The following is a 20881-nucleotide window of genomic DNA, read 5'->3' on the forward strand; positions in this document are numbered from 1 at the left end:
TTAGAATATATATACTACTATGAATACCCACTAGTTTTCATTATATCATTAGTTTTCATTATATTATGTTTCACCTAGTATAACAAAACGCACATATTTTGAAGAAAATATATTTGTTTAAATATGCCTTAAAGAATCTTTTTTCAAAAACATAAAAATTATTAAGAATATACATTTTGTCCCCATATCCCTATAAAGCGCAACAGTGTCAAACAAGACAATCTCTGTTGAAAAAAAAAGTATATTTTATTTTATTGAGGTTATTCAAAAAGTATATATCTAAACGTTAAAAAATGCTAAAAATTATTATATATGTATATTAAATGGTTAAAAATATTTTGTTCATATCTTTTAATGTTGCAGATTAAAATAGCTTGAGCAGATGTCACTTGTCAACCCGACTACTCAAAGTTAAATTATTCAATCCCTTTCCACTCTCAGCTCCTAAACACCATTTAATAAAACTAAATGTCTGTTTATGGAAATACATTTTAGATTTTTGGAATATACCTATAATATTTCTTTTGTTACTGGCAAAATGCTAAAAAAAATAATTGAAATCTTACGGTGCGGCATGATTATATGCTGCAGGCGAAATAGAAAAAATTAGTGACTTAGAAAAACTACGTTGAAATTGAAATTAGAAAACGTAGTTTTGCTCTTTTTAACTTGTGACTTAGACTTGGAAAAAATTTAAGTATATTTTTGTTCAATACATGGATAAATATGATCTTCAGGGAAAAGTTGTGCTTATTGCAATAATTAATAATATGTGCGTTTCGTATTTTCGCTTCGAGAATAGTTCTCGGATTACTTGCTTGAATTATAGGTGCAATATGAGGTTCTAAGCCAGTTAATAATGTATGACATTAAGCCATAGGTTTTACTAAAGTAATTTGTGCTTGCTTTTGACTTGCAGGTAACTTAGATTTTTGAATGTTAGGCTGATTTTTATCATTTAATAGTTCTAAACGATTAAGGAGTATTAAAAGATTTTTATTATTTGATTGTGTAATTAATAAATTTCGTGAATTACCAAAATGAGCGTTTAAAAGCTGTTTTATTTTTTTATATGTAGAAAGATTTCACACCAGAGATTAACAGTGGTGTCGCTTGTACATCTTCTGATCTGGGCACCAAAATTTATTTTTCTTGCCTTCTTGTAGCTACTGGTTCTGCTTACTGTTTAAAGGATAAGGATCCACCACCATTCTGAGGGTGTTACTTTGAGATCGTACCGACTTGTGTACGATCGAATCGAAGTGCTTACGGTTAATACTACGACTAATATAATAATAATAATATTATTATTATTAATACTAACCCAACCCAACCCAAGACGCAAAAAGGATCATTACAGTAAACAGAATGCAGTTTGTCATCGATGCTTTTTTCGCGAACAGTCGGTGCAGCAGTTTGTGGAAAACTGACTGAGCCGAATTTTATGAAACTCATTGAGATCAAAGACCTCTACGAAAACCTGCTCCCAAAGGGCGCTTTTTAAGATAAACCCCTTAGAAGTCGGATTTTTCTGTGAATGAATTTTGAACTTTTTGCGCGGTACCTCGCAGACTTAAACGGTTATGGGGCCTAAACGGTAAAGTTCCCGACAATGTGGACAAAACAGCCCTTTTCTACGTAAATGTAGCATTCTTTTTTGTGAAAACAATTTTTTTCAAAAATAAACTCCTTCCAAGATACACGAGGTCAAACTTAAAATTTTTTTTTCGAAAAAAAAAGCAAATTTTTCGAGAAATTATTTTTTTTCTACTTCTAAAATATTTTTTTATTTTTTTTTGTTTACATCATTTGAAATCCTAATCCTTTAGGATTAAATAGAGGTATTAATCATGGCCCTACTTATTATACAGGGTGAGCTGTGTTAACAAATATGAACCTCTTTTTGAGCCTTTTTTTGACCGATTTTTTCTATTTTTTTTAATAACTCTTTAATGGCGGCACCTAAAGATTTCAAACTTTCAGCGTTTTAAGAACTTTTTAAAAGCTATTTTTCGACATAGTCTACAGTCTTCTACGTAGAGCAGTTTTTACTCTACACCTTTTTTTAACTTTGACGCTTTATACCGGCATACCTATGACACCTACGAAAACCATTTTTTTTCTGAAATCACCGGACACTATCTGGCTATAATCCACTAAAAACCGTTTTTCTTCAAATGGTACTGTTTTTCCGCAATGCGCTGTTATTTAAGAAAAACCCCCAAAAATAAGCCGTTCCAATCAACCAATCATACCGTCGACACCACGGGAGCCAACGCATGGTACAAAATAGTTGGCGGTCCAGCACCCAATTGACCCAATGTAAAAGCATACGGACGACGTCACTATCGAGTCGCACATGGCCAGATGACGTAACCGCGGGGTTTTCGGTATCGCGGCGGCAAATTCGGCCCCTTTGCGTTACGAGTTAGAGTAGGAAAGCGAGAGTTTGAGAGAAGGATGGAGGGTGTCTGGCAACAATGGGCTTGGAAAATTAAAAAAAAATATGTATATTTTCCCAAAAATAAATACAGCATAAGTTTATAAGAACAATGACGTTTATTTCAAGTTGTTAGGGTAAGTATTTGCAAAGTTATAAGGCTGTTAGTATGGGGTTTTTTATACCTTCCGAGATTCCGTCCCAATTACGCGCTACGTCATAGACGCCGACGCGACGGTGTATTATAGAGCGCTCGCTAGCCAGCCAGCCACAGCCTAGTGCCCAGTCGTTATTTTGACAGGGTGTTTTTGTTTGTTGACATTTTGACTTTTAACTTTTATTATTGACGTATTTTGCTTGTTGACTAATTACAGTGGAGCAGGAATTTGTTCGTGGTCAGTCAGACAACTTATCCATTATATAAACGTAAATATTTTAAAACTATAAACTCTATTCAAAAATAATTAAAAATAAACTTTTACTTTGACATCTTGTTTTTCAAAACTAAGCATTTTTCTTAGACAAGGAAAATGACTGGACCTGTAATCACGCACCTGAAACGAGCTGCTTGCCACCAAATCTGCAAAAATGTCATATGGCAATTATTTTTCTTACGAAATTTAAATCAAAACACTGAACCACCTTACCACTTTGATGAAATATCCAAAAAATATAGATTTCACCAAAAATTTTACTTAAAAAAAAAACAAGAATCTCTTAAAATACACTCAAAAACAAGTAAGCGTGAGTTATATGACGAGCCACCCTGTACAACCATGGAAGCCACTAGCTGCTGACCCTGCATTTTATTACAACAAAACTGTTTCATTATTTATTATCGAGTTAGTCAATTGAAGTCGCTAAGACAATTAGCATGTAATTTGTATTAATTAATTTTCAAATAAAATAATATTTTTTTAAAAAGGCGTTTTGGTTGTTAAGATAGTTAAATGGCGCAGTCGGTAGGATAGTCCGGAGTTAGATCGGTTAGTGTATCGAACGTTCGTTTTAACGATTAATCGGACTATACGAAACTTGATGAAAATTCGGTGGAGGTATCTGCAGTGAATTTATCGAAAATTGCTGAAACAAGAAGACCACTATTGGAGATTCATCGGTGATTAGATACAAATCATCTAATTACGCAAGGAGGCAGAATATTAGACTGTCCCTTATAGAAATGACCATCGCCTTTATGTAAGTACAGCTCATTAAGTTAATGTCCAATATAGATGAATTAAGCGTCGTATTGAATAATCTTAAAATCTCTTCAGTTGACTCACCATTAGATAATAATTTAAATTTAGAAAATTTACATTTAAATACTAGGATGCCCACTTTTAAACCGGAATATTTAAATTGTGTCCCGAATTTTGATGGGAACCCTAATGATCTTAACCGATATCTCGTAAACTGTGAAACTTTAATTAAGCACTTTTATGATCAAACGGATCCTAATAAATTTGAAAATGTTTATTTACTTAATTGCTTAATAGGTAAATTAATTGGAAATGCTAAAATTGTGGTAAATATTCAAAATGTAAGTACTTGGAATGATCTTAAACTAACTCTTGAAAGAAATTTTGCTGATCAAAGAGATGAGGCTTGCCTCAATCGCGACCTTGTTATGCTTAGGCAAAATTCAAATGAAAATCCCAATCAGTTTTATGATAAGGTACTGCATTTATTGAATTTACTTTGTTCATATATTGATAGTCATGAAATTACAGATGTTGCTAAAAATTTAAAACGTACAATGTACTCAGAATTAGCACTTAAAACCTTTGTATCAGGTCTTAAAGAGCCTTTAGGGACAAATATTCGGTGTATGCGGCCAAGAACCCTAGCCGAAGCTTCTCAATTTGTAAATCAAGAAAACAATAGCTTATACTTTCAGAATAATAATAAAATTAATAAACCTCAGTATAATCTAAGTTTTAATAAATCTATACAACAACCCAACTACATCCAACCAAATTTAAATAATCATAATAATTTTAACTCAAGTACACCCCATGATCTATTTATGAGACAAAATGTTTTTCCATCTCAATCAGTTCCTATACGCCCTAGAATTTTACCTCAACGTCCTCTGCCAACAAATTCGCAAGTTTTTGGTAGACCACCCCAAAATCGAAACGTTTTTAGGCCAAATCAAATGAGAGAAAAAGATCTTCCTCGACCGACGCCTATGAGCATAACTTCTAGACAATTCTCCCATAATTCTAGAAATAATCAATCTATGCAAACTTATAACCCTAATCAATCACAACGAAACTTCCAAACTAGACAAAATCACTTTGTGCCCTCAGGCCCTCGTAATTTTGTATCAGAAGAATTATATAATACTGAGACTAATCAATATTATGATGATTATGATAATAATTATTATTGCGATTCAAAAGAACCCACAACTTTTGATGATGAGGTTCATCAAAATAATTCCCAATTTCAGTATGAAGCATATGACGATCAACAAGAACCCGAAACTTTAGAAAATTTTACAAAACAGCCTCCAGAGGAGACCAATCCTTAGTAGCTCCTATAATAAGCTTTAATTTAATTACTACCAGTAAACTACCCTACATTATATTTCCAGAATATAATTTAAAATTTTTAATTGATAGCGGTTCATCTCGATCTTTCATTAACCCTAACTTGGCAAACAAATTTTACAAAAAGGATATAATAGAAGACCCGTTTATTGTATCTCGTGGAAAAGAAATGTCAGCTCATAAATTCAGTACTCTTATACCAACATCCAGAATTTTTAACTTACCCGAACCTTTACAATTAAAATTCTTTTTATTTAAATTCCATGACATTTTTGATGGTCTTATAGGAGTAGATAATCTTGAAATTTTAAAAACAAATTTAGATTTTGGCAATGGTTACTTACGTACTCCTTATGCTGAAATAAAATTACTTTTCCAAAACACAAAACGAAACCTAAATCAAATAAGTGTAGAACCCCGATGCGAACAAGTTATAAAAATTAAAACTTCAATCAAAAATGGTGAAATCATTATTCCATATCAAAAAATAGGAAATTGTGAAATCCCAGAAAGTCTCTCTATTGCAAAGAATGGCATAGCCCTCACCACTATCTTAAATAGCTCTACTGATCAAATCCTATTAGATTTTTCCGAACCCATAAAAGTTGAACCCTTTGAAAGAAAAGAATTAGAATCCATTGATTTTAACTTAATCGATAATTTTACCAATAAATCTTCTAATTTTAAACCGGAAAAACTAATCAGAACATATCATATGAATCAAGAAGAAAAAATTGCAATTTTAAAATTATGTAAAGAATACTCTGATATTTTTTATGATGAAAATACTCCTCTTACGTTCACAAGTCAGGTAAAACACGAAATTAAAACCACAGATGAAACACCCATTTATTCGAAAACATACAGATATCCCTTTATTCACAAACAAGAAGTTGAGCGTCAAATAAAAAAGATGTTGGAGCAAAATATTATAAGACCCAGTGTATCCCCATGGTCCTCACCAATTTGGGTAGTACCAAAAAAAATTGACTCTAGCGGAAAACAAAAGTGGAGATGCGTAATAGACTTCAGGAAACTGAATGAAATTACCATCGATATGCGGTATCCTCTACCCAATATAACAGATCTTCTCGATAAGCTAGGTAAATGTCAATATTTTTCAACCCTCGATCTAGCGAGTGGTTTCCACCAAATTCCAATGAACGAAAAGGACATTCCGAAAACTGCGTTCAGTTGTGAGAATGGGCACTACGAATTTCTGCGTATGCCTTTTGGCCTGAAAAATGCCCCCGCGACCTTCCAACGCGCAATGGACAATGTCTTTCGTGGAATGCAAAACGAAAAGTGTGCCGTTTACCTTGATGATATAATTGTCTACTCTACCTCTTTACAAGAACACATCGATAAATTACGCGCCGTTTTCCAACGTCTTCGTGAAACCAATTTTAAATTACAGCTAGATAAAACCGATTTTTTAAAAAAAGAAGTAGGATATTTAGGACACATTGTTACCCCTTCAGGTGTCAAACCAAACCCCGAAAAAATTAAAGCCATTAAAAATTATCCTATTCCAGGATCCATAGGATTATTAGGCTATTACAGGAAATTCATTGATAATTTCGCTAAATTGACTAAACCTCTAACCAAATGTTTAAAAAAAGGAGCCACTATAGAACATAACGCTGAATTTATAAATTGCTTTGAAACCTGTAAAAATCTTTTAATGAACGACCCTATTTTACAATATCCAAATTTTAACAAACCCTTTAATTTAACAACGGACGCAAGCAATATAGCACTAGGTGCTGTGCTTTCTCAAGGACCAATTGGTAATGACCTACCAATCGCATATGCATCACGTACTTTAAATGATAGTGAGGTCAATTATTCAACCATAGAAAAAGAACTTCTTTGTATTGTCTGGGCTACGAAGTACTTTAGGCCTTATCTCTACGGACGAAAATTCAACATAATTACGGATCATAAACCTTTACAATGGTTATTCTCACTAAAGGATCCTTCATCAAAATTACTACGTTGGCGAATTAAATTAGATGAATATAATTATACGATTTATTATAAAAAGGGTAAACTAAATACAAATGCCGACGCCCTTTCACGTGTAGAAATCCACGCCAATGATACGGATACTAATTTTAATTTAAGTAAATATATTGAGGAATTTAATCAGTCTCTTCAAAATTCCGAAAATTTAAACCCAGAAAATGAAAACCCTGACCAAGACAATATTTCAATGATTGTGCAACATGACCCTACAGATCAATGCCCCCAAACAGACGAAGGCACTGAAAATCTTCCCGTCGAAAACACAGACGATATAGTGCAACCTGATATTCCTAATGACGATAACGCAAATGACGACACTGTTCATACCAATGCTGAACAAAATCCTATTGTAGGTATACCGATCGTTGAGACACCAGTTAATTACGGGTTAAACCAAATAATAATATCTGTTGTTTTACATTCCCCGGCAATTCCCAAAATTAAAATTTTGTTTAAAAAAAAAAAAAAAGGAATTAATTTACAAATATCCCAAAATAATTTCGATAATGATATAATAAATTTTATAAAAGATTATGTAAAGCCAGGCTTACAATATCACTTATATTTCGAAAATCCTGAGTTTTTTGAACCTTTTTGTGAAGTCATCAGAAAAACATTTAAATGGCCATCTTTAAAATTAAAGCGTTGTTTAACTAAATTAATAGATGTCACACACAAAGACGATATAAAAGAAATTATAAAAAATTATCATGAATCAAAAACAAACCATCGAGGAATAGATGAAACTGAAAGAAGGATTAAAGAAAAATACTATTGGCTTGATTTAAAACATTCTGTACAAACTTTTATAAATGATTGTGAAATCTGTCAACAATGTAAATATGAACGCCATCCAGTCAAAGTAAAAATGAATGTTACACCGACAGCTAATCGACCATTTGAAATTCTCCACATTGATGTTTTTACTATTGAAAAAAAAAAGTATTTAACTATAATTGATTCTTTTTCAAAATATGCGCAAGCTTACCCAATTTCTACAGCCGAATCTATTGAAGTAGCTGATTGTTTATTAAATTTCTTTTCCCACCATTCTGTACCGAAACAAATAATTACCGATAATGGAACCGAATTCAAAAATTCATTAATTTCAGAATTACTTGATATACACAAAATTAAAATCCATTTCATTTGTCCAAATCATCCTGATTCAAATGGTATGATAGAAAGATTTCATTCAACTATTTTAGAGCATATTCGAATTCTAAATACCACTGGATTTTTAAAGACACCCACTAATAAAAAAATGATTTACTCTGTTCTCGTATATAATCATACAATCCACTCATCTACAAAATTTAAACCAATTGATATAGTTAATGGCCATATTACGGAAAATAGTCCTTTTGATATAAAACTTGATCAACTATTGATTAACGATTATGTCAATTCGCATAAAGAAAAAGTTAAATTGCTCTATTCCCAAATAAATGAAAAATTACATCATAATAAAGAAACTGTAATTGAAACCCGCAATAAAAATCGTGACGACCCTGAAATATTTGCACCTGATCAGCAAGCATATGTGAGAAAACACATAAGACAAAAAACCGCTAATGTTTTTAAAAAACCGACAATTCTTAAAACTACTGATAATGTTCAAAAAACGGTTTCCACAGAACTTGATAAAAAGATTCACATGAATAATTTAAAAAGACCGCGTAAGAAACCTTATTCCTTTGATAACAACGACTAGAGTTGTTTATTTTCAATTATCTTATTTCTTTTAGATTGCTCACGTTCATCGTGGGAATGCAAGGAAACGACGATATAGAAATTAGAAACCTAAGTAGCCATGCTGGCTTAATTCCAATAAATTTAGGATCTGCTAAAATTCAAGAATCAAGCTATAATCTAATACATTATTTTAACCTTAATCCGTTAATTTTAGAGATAGGACAACTAGATAAGAAAACTAATAATTTAACCTTAGTATTAGAAAATGATAAGAATTTTTATAAAAATGATTCTCTTAATCAGCTAAAAATTTTAAGTTTAATTAAAGATAAGGTAGATATAAAGCTTCATGAAATATTACCTAATGTCAGAGTAAAAAGAGGTTTAATTAATGGACTAGGGTCAATATTTAAATCAATTAGTGGTAATTTAGATGCATCAGATGGAGAGCGGTATGATACGTTAATAAAACAATTAGAACAAAACCAAGGGAAATTAGCAAATAACTTGTATAATCAATATAAAATATCTTTAAATGTTATTGATCAATTTAATGTTACGATAAGCAAAATTATAAATAATCAAAAAATATTGGAAAATAAAATGAATGATATTTACTCATTGATTTTAGGATCTGAAGGACATTATTTGGTTATCAAAGATTATTTAGATCAATTAATTAATCTATATGAAGTTATTAATTCTGTTTTACAAGATATTGAAAATTCTATCTCTTTTGCAAAAATAAATGTGATGCATCCAAGTATTATAAAAACAAAAGATTTATATCATGAACTCCTTAAACTCGAAAAACAATTAAATAATAAAAAGTTACCTTTTGCAGCAACATTAGAAAATACATTTTTAATTCAAAAGTTTATCGATATAGAATGTTATATTGTAAATAATAAAATAACATATTTCCTAAAAATACCAATTATGCAACCTTTTACTTTTACATATTATCATTTATATTCTGCACCAATATTTAATGGGAGTCAATTTAAGGCGATTGTACCACGAAATAAATTTTTGCTTAAAAATGAGCTATACTATTCCTTCACGAGCGACCCTTGCAAGAAAGCTACCAGACAACAATATATATGCCAGAAGATGACACTTGAAGATATTACTGACGAAGCACCCTGTGAGATCCTGCTTTTGGAGAATAAAAATACTTCCACCTGCAAAAAGGTCCAAATAGTTGCTACCAAATCCAAGATTCTGCGCATCGAAGAATCCAATCAGTTTATTGGAATTCTTCCTAATCAAGAGGTCATTAAACTCAACTGTAATAAACAAATTGAGTCAATTCGTTTAAAAGGCAGTTTCCTTTTTAACGTACCTCAAAATTGTGAAATTGTTACCAATCAAGCGAAGTTCCTGATCGATAAGCCAATTGTAAGCATCCAATCAATGATACTTCCAAGAATCGTGGAACCAACGTTCGAAGAAAAATCTTCAAGTTTCAAAATCCACCTTGACGACATCAGATTGGACGAACTTCATGCTGTAAAACATCAAATTTTGCAAAATCCGCCTTTTCACCTAATCGAACAACAATCAATAATTGGAAGCCCTAGTTTATGGACGATATTTATTTATTTATTATTAATAATTGTAACTAGTTATTTCTGCTACAAGAAGTTCCTGTATACCAGATGTTCGAAAAGATCGACCAATCCAGAAGCTGCCAATGTTGGAGATGTTCAACTTCCACCCTAGCCCATGAAGTTGAATTTTAGGAGGGAGGAGTTATATGACGAGCCACCCTGTACAACCATGGAAGCCACTAGCTGCTGACCCTGCATTTTATTACAACAAAACTGTTTCATTATTTATTATCGAGTTAGTCAATTGAAGTCGCTAAGACAATTAGCATGTAATTTGTATTAATTAATTTTCAAATAAAATAATATTTTTTTAAAAAGGCGTTTTGGTTGTTAAGATAGTTAAATCGTGTCACCATAATGCGAGAAAAATTCGGCTCACTTCGTTAACACTGTAATTATAGGCTAATACCGGTCCAACCATTTTCCTTGTCTAAGGCGTTTTTCGACATAGAACATATGTACATATGAAGTTATTAAAATATAATACAATATTTATAGCAGATATGTGGAGCAGACATTTTGAAAAACACAAACAACAGCAAAACATGCATAATAATATTAACAAAGCAGCGTGCGCGGTCGACATGCTAGCGCAGGTCGTCGCGTTCACTTGGGCGCCTGTGACTTATCATCCCGGCCGCGCTGGTACAAGGAAAAAATTAAACATGGCGTATTTATTCGAACTTTGAAAATTAATTGTGAAGTAACTATAAATGCTAGAGAACTTAAATAAATTGCTAAATTTAAGTTGGAGCCTGCTCTTTTTTACTAAAAAATAATCGAATTGTCGTTTCCAAGCTCATTATAAACGTGTCGTGTTCGTCTCGTGACGTCATGAGTTATTTTATTAATGAATTATTAGTATTATGGGGACAATTTTACGCGGTTTCTTGATAAATTACTAGGATAAATAAAATGAATATAAATATTAAGAAATATATATTTGAAATATACAGAGGGTATTGATATTACGGAACATTTATGAGGATAATAATAGTATGGAAATAGAATTATACGGGGGGTTTCAAGGTTGAGGGCATAAATAAGGAAAATATTATTTATAATTATAGTAATCGTATTATAAAGGGTGTTTTAAGGTTTAAGGACATTTACAAGAAAGATAATATTTATAATAATAGTAATAGCAGCATAAAGGTTAGGCCAAGGTATAAATATCTGGAAAAAAAATAATAGTGATAATAGTTTTATTTTAGTAGGGTTTTTTTAGTGGGGGTTGCTAAATTGGTAATAAATTTATATTAATAGTTTATCAATTTAGAAAAAAAAGACATTGATGCGGTGTCAAAAAAAGGTGTATTTTTTGTATTATTTTACTATATTACTGATATCACGGCTTTTATAGCTTCAATTCAATAAGTTGATAAATTTTTTTATTCGTTTTTTTTCCTTTAATTTTTTTTTATTTTATTATAATTGCCTTTTAAAATAAAAATTAAAAAAAAAAAACAAGAAACAAACCACTTTTTCCTATCCTAATACATTGCTTCTTATGGGACCTGATCTTTCTCTTTAGATTGTGACACTCGTATGAATCGTGGAAAAATTTGTCATAAAGCTTTTTTACTAGTTTTTGAATGGTCTTTAACCAAAAAAAAGAAATTTTGAATTCGGAGGATATTTTGAAAAAATGGTCATTTTGACGCCGGATTTTGTTCGAAAATCGAAAATTGCAAAGAAATAGTGTTTCTGTTCATTTTAGAGTCAAATTGGTAATAACCTGTTTTAAAGGTACCCTGAAGTATTGCAGGATAGAAAAATAAAAAATTGATATTTTTCCATAGGGCTCTTGATAATTCGATATTTATGTTTTACAGTTTTTTTCAAGTTTCTCCGATTCTATAATAGCTAGAACCGATTTATTTTGACATGCGGATACCTCGTAAAATTCCTGAGAACTTTTATTTATAACAAGAAATTGTCAGGGTTACAGTTAATTTAGAAAAAAATAAAAATCATTTTTTCGAAATTTTTCGTGGGTATACCCCTTTCGATTTTCGACCAAAAAAAAATTATTTTTTTATTTAGTTTTTTTACTGGAAATTGTTAGTTTAGGGCTTACTTTAAAATTTGTCAATAATCATTAAAAAAAAAAATTGTACCGTGGGAAAAAACCAGTTTTCTTTTTTTTTTCCCACATTTTTACTAATATCTCGGCTCCTATAGCTTCGATTCAATTCGTTAATAGTTTCTTTTATTACCGATTCTTTTCATGTTAATTCTTTTTATATTTTATTACAATTGCTTTTCAAAATAAATATGGAAAATAAAAAAAATCGACATAAAAACCTGGTTGTCTTATCCCAATACCCTAATTAATGGGACCCTCTTTTCCCTTTATCTTGTGGCACGTATAAATCGTGGAAAATTTACTTATTAAACTTTTCTACTAAGTTTTGAATGGCCTTTAAGGTAAAAAAAGAAGTTTTGTATTTGAAGCATAATTTGAAAACGCAAATGAAAATATTTTGAATTCAGCGATTATCTGCATACTTTGGTGAATACGCCATAACTTTTATTAGTACGACAGTGAATTAATTGATGAGTTGATTCAGCATATCGACCCTAGATGGCGCTAAAGAATTAACATTAATATTTTTAATATATTTTTTTTTATCTTGGATGGCCTTTTCAATAGAAAGGTTTACTTTACTTACACTCATGAGACATAAACTTTTTTGCTCTTGGTTTAACCTGGCTTCTTAGGGCAAAGACTATTCCCTTCACCAAAAATGTAGGAAATAGAGAAATAATATTGTCATTTGCCAATAACAACCTTTATTCTCCTTAATGTTTTTAGGCTCTAATGTCACATAACATACAATTATAATTTTTAATAAAGATATTACATGTGTGTCTATATTATGTGTTATGCTTTAATACATGTTCTCCTTGTCTTAATACATTTTTTTATATATGTACATATAATTTCTGCCTATTCTATGTGAACTATACAATTATTATTTAAATAATGTATAAAACTAATTGACTTAATAAGGTTACAAAATATTTATTACATGTCAAACCTGTATACAACTGAACTTTGTTATGAATATTTTTTATATGTTCATATGAAAAACCTAATTTGCAAAACTTAATAAGCCAAATGAATTTCGGCTCTGCTGTTGGTGCAAAATTGAAATCATGTCTCTTACTGGAATTTTACACGGAGCACCTTCTACCAAATCGTCGACAGTTTCTCTGTTTGAAGTACCATGCTTCAAAGAAGTGGACAAACTTGTACTGGGTATAGATAAGTTTGTACTAAGCAATTCTGTATTTACCTTGAAAAAAATCAAGCTTCCGAATAAATAAAGATAAGTTGGAAGTATAGACCTACCTAGGTTTCTGACAATTTCTTTAATTTCTCCTTGGTTAACCTCTTTGCATGTGGAAAAGTAGTGAGGCCATTCATTGTATTTTTGTCAATATTATATTAATTACATACCAATGCATGGACTGAAAGTTTTTTATCCATTTGCCTACAAGGAACAAAATTTATAGAATACCTCATTTATATATTAAAAAAAATGAAAGATTTAGTAAAAATACCTTTGTATTCCTTAGCAGAGATATTAATTTTTCTTTTTCCAGGAGGTCTTTTGGAAATTTAAAGAAATGACAGGTCCGTTTTTCGCTGTGATGCTTTCAATCTGGTGCAAAACACATAACCTTTGTTGGTGTAGTCCACTAAAATTACAAGAACAAAATATAACACAAATATAACAATCAAAACATTATGACATAACCTTAAAATGTATGTATTTTCATTAATTTCAGGATTATTCACTAAAAATTGATAATTATAAAACTGAATTTAAAAAAAAAACTTTCGTATGTGTGTAATTGTGATACTTACATTTTATTTTCATATAGAAAAGTAAGAAAGATGTGGAAACTTAAAAATATCTTCCAACATTTGTTTGGATTTTGGGAACTCCTGTTGCCGGTGGCGTTTATGCTTGTGGGCCGGAAATAGTGATGCGAAGAGTCCGGATTAATCGTCCGTTCAATCCGAATATCAAATTATTCCGAATCAATCCGGATATCTAAATCGTCCGGATACACGCCGCCCGTCGACCCGTTCGACCGACAATGAAATAGTTGTATGAGCTTGCACGAGGCTCACGAAGTGACACGAACTTCCACCTTCCACCGGCTAAGAGAATCCGAATTAAATCGTCCGGACAAATAACCCGGCAATCGGAAACAAAGCATTTTTGTATTGATATTTTGCATCGTTTAAAATACACTTGATTTACTACATACATAATTAGCCATTTTAGTTTAGTATGTAAAAACGAAATGTATATGTTTTTCGAAATATATTCAAAAAAACAGCTATAAAAAACTTTTATCGGACGGTCGAGCATCGAGCTCGAAACATGGCATAATTTGCCGAACGGGCGAGACATCGAGCGGACGAATTAATCCGGATGAAAAAACCGAATTTTCAATTCATCCGAATCAATGCTGTCCGGATATTGAATTAATCCGGATTTTTACAACACTAGCCGGAAAGTGACATTGAAATGATAAGTGAAAGTGGGCGTCTTCTTTTTTTCTTCGATTTTTATGGCAAAAACATGTTAAGGTGGCTTTACATAAAGGAATTAAGCTGTTTATACCAAACAATACCAAAGTTGTCAATTCATTTTTTTAGGCATAATTAACAATTTGTAAATAATGGCTGAGAGTTAAAGGGTACACTTTATATTATTAAAATTAATAATAGACAGAATTTTATAACTTAATTGCCACCGAATAGATGTAACTATTTGGTAGTATAGTACTTTTTTCAATCGCACCAAAGCATCTTTTTTTTAAATATTTCCAATGTTGATCTGGTTTACGATTTTATTACCGATTCATTTTAAAACCCTGACATAATATTGATATATGCAAGTTTTGAGAATATTTTCTACTAAACTAAAATTAAAGAGCGGAGCGTATTGTAACACATCATGGTTCTCTGAAGCATGATACCCAGAAATAAGTAAGTAATATTTCCATGAAATTTATTTCTGATTATAATATATAATAAGACCTTCCCTTTTCTCTCTGTATTTACTATAGATTGACGAAAAACAAAGAAAAACACAAAGTCACGGTCTCCCAACATGTAATTAAATGGGCTACACGTGTTTCGCTCTAGTTAGAGCATCATCAGTTACAGCATAAGTGTGTGGATCGCTTCTAAAGGCCTGATGATGCTCTAACTAGAGCGAAACACGTGTAGCCCGTTTAATTACATGTTGTGAGACCGTGACTTTGTGTTTTTCTTTGTTTTTCGTCAATTTTGTATGTTGGTCTCTTAGAGAATAATGGATGAGATTTTTGGATTTACATGTTATATATAGATGTTAATTTTTTCGAAGTACTAAAAAAAGGAAAAGTTGGGTAGAGCACCATGCCGAGGCTAAGGTTTGAACTCAGAGCCTTATTAGGATACGGCCGGTCTCTTCCCCACTGCGTGTTTAGGGCACTCCTTGGATAATTGTGAAGATTTTTTTTTGTAGTACTGACAAAAATTTTAAAAATTTCTACTAGTCCCCACGGACCAAAGTAGACGCGAAGCGTCTACTTGTCAATTTTATGAAGATCTATTACGTGTATTGCGTCATAGAAATGACTTTAAATGTCTGGGCTACTTTTCTCATTTAAGATAAAATGTAGTGGGGGAGCTACTTTATTTGAAGAGCGACACAAGTTCTTGTTAAACCTTTTTTTGTGAAAAAATGTAGATTATTACGATAATATTTTAAGATGCTGTTTGTAAAATTTGGGTATTTTTAAAATTAAACTTACGTGAGTATTGACAATGCAATTCATTCAGCGAGCTTCACCATATATACAGCAAGAGATTGAGAGTACCATTAAACAAAAATGTTTACGATTTACTGTACTGACCCATCTAATAAAAACGGTCCCCTTGATTCAGTCATGCCAACAACCATCAATATAGTTACTTTATGTTTGCTTATAATTTACATATATATCTTCTTTCTTCGACAACTAGGTAGTGTCCCCTAAAATAGTTAAGGCTACCCCAGACGCTCCACTGCCGCTAAGCAGTAAGCATGTCAACACTCGGAAACTAAGATAACATATACCGAGATCTTAGAATCCAAATGTGTCAAGCGAGAAGACAAGTGAGGGCCCTCTATAATTCACAAGACCAACTCGAAGGAACTGCGCGTTCAGAGGGCATCCCTGTCGATTGCTACACAATCGACCACAACCTGGTAATACCCTGCTAAACAGCGACAAACTCTGGTAAACCATAAAACTAGCCATGGACTTATACAACAACAACATAAAATATTACTCACATGTCGATATGATTAACCTGTTCACAAAACAATCACAACCGTTCTAATATCCACCTAGTGGACAATACCACCACACCTGGTCAACCATGACCACTCTATATACATGGCTCTTTACAAGCCGAAGTGCTAGCACTCACTGCCTCTTTTACTTTTCTGGGTCTCTCTCAATCTCTGCTTATATTATTATTTATGTTTAGGGTATAGATTTTCAAGGATGTAAGATAACTCTCGGGCGATTGAGATACTTTTAAACGAATACAGGGTGTTTATAAAATTTATGTTTATTAAATATATTAAATTACTTTAGGATATTTTACATGTTATTGAAAGTTATTTGGAAAAAAATAGAATTTTCAGATTTAAAGTAGCTGTAACGCCCTCTTGCTGCTGACCAATAAACATGAAAAATGGTTTTTTGATTATTAGTTTCTAAAATATAGCCGCTTATTTGGCTTGCCACCCTGTAGAAAAAAAATCATTGCCTTGGTAAAAAACGTAGTAAATTTAGGTCAATAATTTTTAATTTGTTTTTTCTTTATATGGCAGATTAAAAAGCTTACTGAAATTTTATAAACGTGAAATAAGTAATGAAATAAAAAATCTGCTTCTATGAATCACTTTGAGTAATTTTCATTCGTTTTGACTTAAAACTTTTTTTGATACTCTTCTTTAAATAAATATACTTTGAAAACTTATAAACTTTCAAAACTTGGTCTATCTTTTCATACCTATAATTTTATTTTTCGCTCAAAATACAAACATTTATCTTTGTTATCTTATACCAATATCGTTTTAATTTTTAAAACTTTTGCATATTGTAACGAAATTCGGGAACACACATTTATTGTCAACGTCAAAAACACTAACCTAACTTGCTTTGACTGTCGTTTTATTATTTCCAAGGTAAAAACTGACTAAACAATTAAAACTGAATGAATTGTCATGAAGCGCGTCCTTTTTAAAACCCGATGAAACAGTTTCGAAATATTTAGAATTATCTTCTCTTGTTTTGCCCAAAGAGACCAATAATTTTAGGAGAATACTGACAGTCAAAGCAAGCAAGTTTGAAAATTCTAGAAAATTGGAACTACAGGGATTTACAATAATATAACCTAAATAACCTAAATTGGGGCCAAAATGGGGCTCTCAACAAGATGAACTACTTAAAAACTAAACACTATAGATAAAAATAATAAACCAAACGTAAGTAGAACCCTAAAGAAACCCTTAAACGAATCAACTTAAACTACAGAATACTAATATAATTGTACAAAAACTAGCAGAATAATTAACGTATTTACATTTTCATAATAATATATAATATAAAGTTTGACAAAATTAAAACTTACACTATTTTATAAATATGCTGAAAATGATTTTTAATAAAATGCTTATGGTTCAGGGTATTAGCACTATTATTCATGTTGGCAAAAAATTTATATTCTTTCCCTTAACATTGTAAATAAAAATCACATCCTTACTTCACTTTGCATATATTCACTTTTCAGATTTGACAACAAGGCCAGCGCCTCCCAGTTATACCAGACTATTCCAGTACCCGCCCGGATACTATTCCACGCGGTACCTACCAGGTGGGTATGTCGTCCCTATGTCGCTTTTTTATTGGCGAATAAATGCATTTTCCTAAATATAAACAACATTCGTACTAATTTCAAAATGTTTACATCGTTTCATTATAATATTTTTTATGCTTCACACATGATAAGCTTATGCATGAGCCGTATGCCCGGTCATTGCTATTGGCTTCATCTATTAGAGCTTAATAATTGCTTAATCTATATTCTTTTGATAAATTCATAATTAGTTACTTATTTTGGGCGGTATTACAAAAAGGGTAATAGGAAAATAAGAAGAAATAATATATTTCTCTTAAATTGATATTTATATGATAATAGTGTAATACCCAACAAAATAAGTACCTACTGATATTTCTTCAGCTTTAAGCATGTATTGTTTAATTAGCATTGTTGGTAAAGGAAAATAAATTGTTTAAAGCACAACTCTATTAGTTCAATTCTAGTATAACTTCTTAGTTAAATTTGTGAGAGATAGTATTTTCTAAATTGATTTTTACTATAAGCGCCATAATATTCTATTGGGCATTATGTCGCTTGTTTAAAAGCACAACTCTATTATTTCCTTATAAAATAAGGAACCTTAATTTAAGGTTCCTTATAAAATAAGGAACTAATAGAGTTGTGCTTTTAAACAAGCGACATAATGCCTAATAGAATATTATGTCGCTTATAGTAAAAATCAATTTAGAAAATACTATCTCTCTCAAATTGACTCTACACGCTCACAAATTGAAAAGAACAGGAAAATAAACTTATTCACGTATTTAAGAATATGACCCTAAATCCTTAACGATACGTTTCGTTTTATTTAATTTAATTTAAGTTCAATAAAAATAATGTTAAATACAATAATTTACTTGAGGTATAATCGATTTTTTATATACCCAAGAGCTAAGGTTTAATCTCTTAATCTCTGAGCTCGTTTCTTTTTTTCAATATCCTACCTAACTTTGTTATGATTATTGAAACCATGAAAAAATCTAATTATTTTCTACAACCACGGTATGAATAAGGCACTCCTGTCTTTCGACTGACGCCAAATGAAAACTGAGGTAATTTAAAAGTTTTACACCAAACAATATAAAGACAATGCGTTCAAAACATATAGGGATCGTTGATTTAATTATGGAATTTTCAGACAAAATCAGTTGCTTAATGCTCTCAGACCTGCATTAAATATTATCCTACTATGTACAAAAAAATTTGTTAAAATAGTTAATAACCACGACTTTAACAAACCCTTTGTATTGGCAACAGACGCATTAGAATACGCGATTAGAAATATATATCGACTCCCCGATGGTGCTGTTCGAGTAAACACGTTAGGTCAACCGTGTCCATAGTTTTTAGACAATTTTCATTGGCCAATTAAATATTGAAATTCTGTTATTGTGTTTCAGTCAGTGTTGGGCATATGTAGATTAAGTTCAGTGTTGAATAACTTTCGAAATTATAAGAAATTTAACAAGAAAACATGATTCAGAATTTACATCGACCGACGCGCAAAGTCAAACCAATTCTGGCAAGCGAGTGGAGGAAATGAACGCCAAGTTTAAAAATGGGCAACACAAAAATGGGGATATCAAAAACATCACAGCAATGTAGTGTAAGAATTTGATGATGATAAGTGAACTCATGGAAATGCATTACTTTTGACAAACTATTGACATTTTCGTTTATGGAGAAAATTCTTAACTTGTTGCATTGTCCATTTTGAACTGAAGTTTTTATTTTAAGTAATTTAAAGAATTAGAAAATTAAATCATAGAACGAGATTTAATTTTTATGCAATTTAAATCGACTTTGGTTGTATGGTAGCTTAATTTTATTTTGACGAACGGAGTTTGCTTATATTAGCTTGGAGATATCTATACCTAAGAGTACATGTTATGTATTTACGTATTAACGTATTATGAAATTTAAAATATATAATTTAAGATTTTCTGATTTCGATAGTTTAAAGATTTGTGGGGCTGGTGAAATACCATCAAATTTATGGCCAGATTTTTTAAATACAGTGTTTATTATAAAGGGGTCTTTTTTTATACAATAATACGTAGTAAAAGTAAAAATGCAAACTATGAGTCAATGAATAATTTTGTTGATTCAGAGTCAGTCAAGATTTTTATATTATGTTCCGGAAAAGCGATGTAGGGTAATTTGTCTATATTACTAGTTGTAATGATATATAAAATTAGGAGTTTAATAAACGTTACGTTTTGGAATTATCCGGAAAATCCTCTTGAGAAGTATTTTTTGTCATCATAGGACGAATAAGGGTATATATTACCTGAGGGATTAAGTTAAGTAATAAATACTTCTTCGATAATAGGTTTGGGTCTTGATAGTTGATTTACATTAGTTTTTTGAAAATGATATTATTTAGAAATCGAGGGACGATTTGTAATATTTGAACAAATTGGCTTCGAAAGCTGCCTATTTGGATTTGGCTTAAAGACACTCTGCTATTTTTAAAACATTTCAAAATTCATTCGTTAATGAGGTGGTCTATAATTGGGGTTAGGCCTTGTATCTACTGGGCCAGTTGGAAAAGATCTGTTAATATTATATTGATTTGGGTTATTCGGATGTCTATAATGAA

At 31.2% G+C, this 20881-nt stretch overlaps 1 protein-coding gene across 2 annotated transcripts in view; it reads left to right on the forward strand.

Annotated features, from left to right (window-relative positions):
- The window catches only part of LOC126740311 (uncharacterized), a 124074-nt gene that overhangs the window by 87457 nt on the left and 15736 nt on the right, over nucleotides 1-20881 (forward strand). Inside the window, exon 2 of one of the 2 annotated variants that reach the window (XM_050446275.1) lies at nucleotides 18190-18273. The exons of the other annotated variant lie outside the window; for it this stretch is intronic. Coding sequence (XP_050302232.1) covers nucleotides 18190-18273 — 84 coding nt within the window. The remainder of the gene's footprint in view (nucleotides 1-18189; nucleotides 18274-20881) is intronic. 2 annotated transcript variants of the gene reach the window in all.

The sequence above is a fragment of the Anthonomus grandis genome, chromosome 9, assembly GCF_022605725.1.
Source record: "Anthonomus grandis grandis chromosome 9, icAntGran1.3, whole genome shotgun sequence".
Lineage (NCBI taxonomy): Eukaryota > Metazoa > Arthropoda > Insecta > Coleoptera > Curculionidae > Anthonomus > Anthonomus grandis.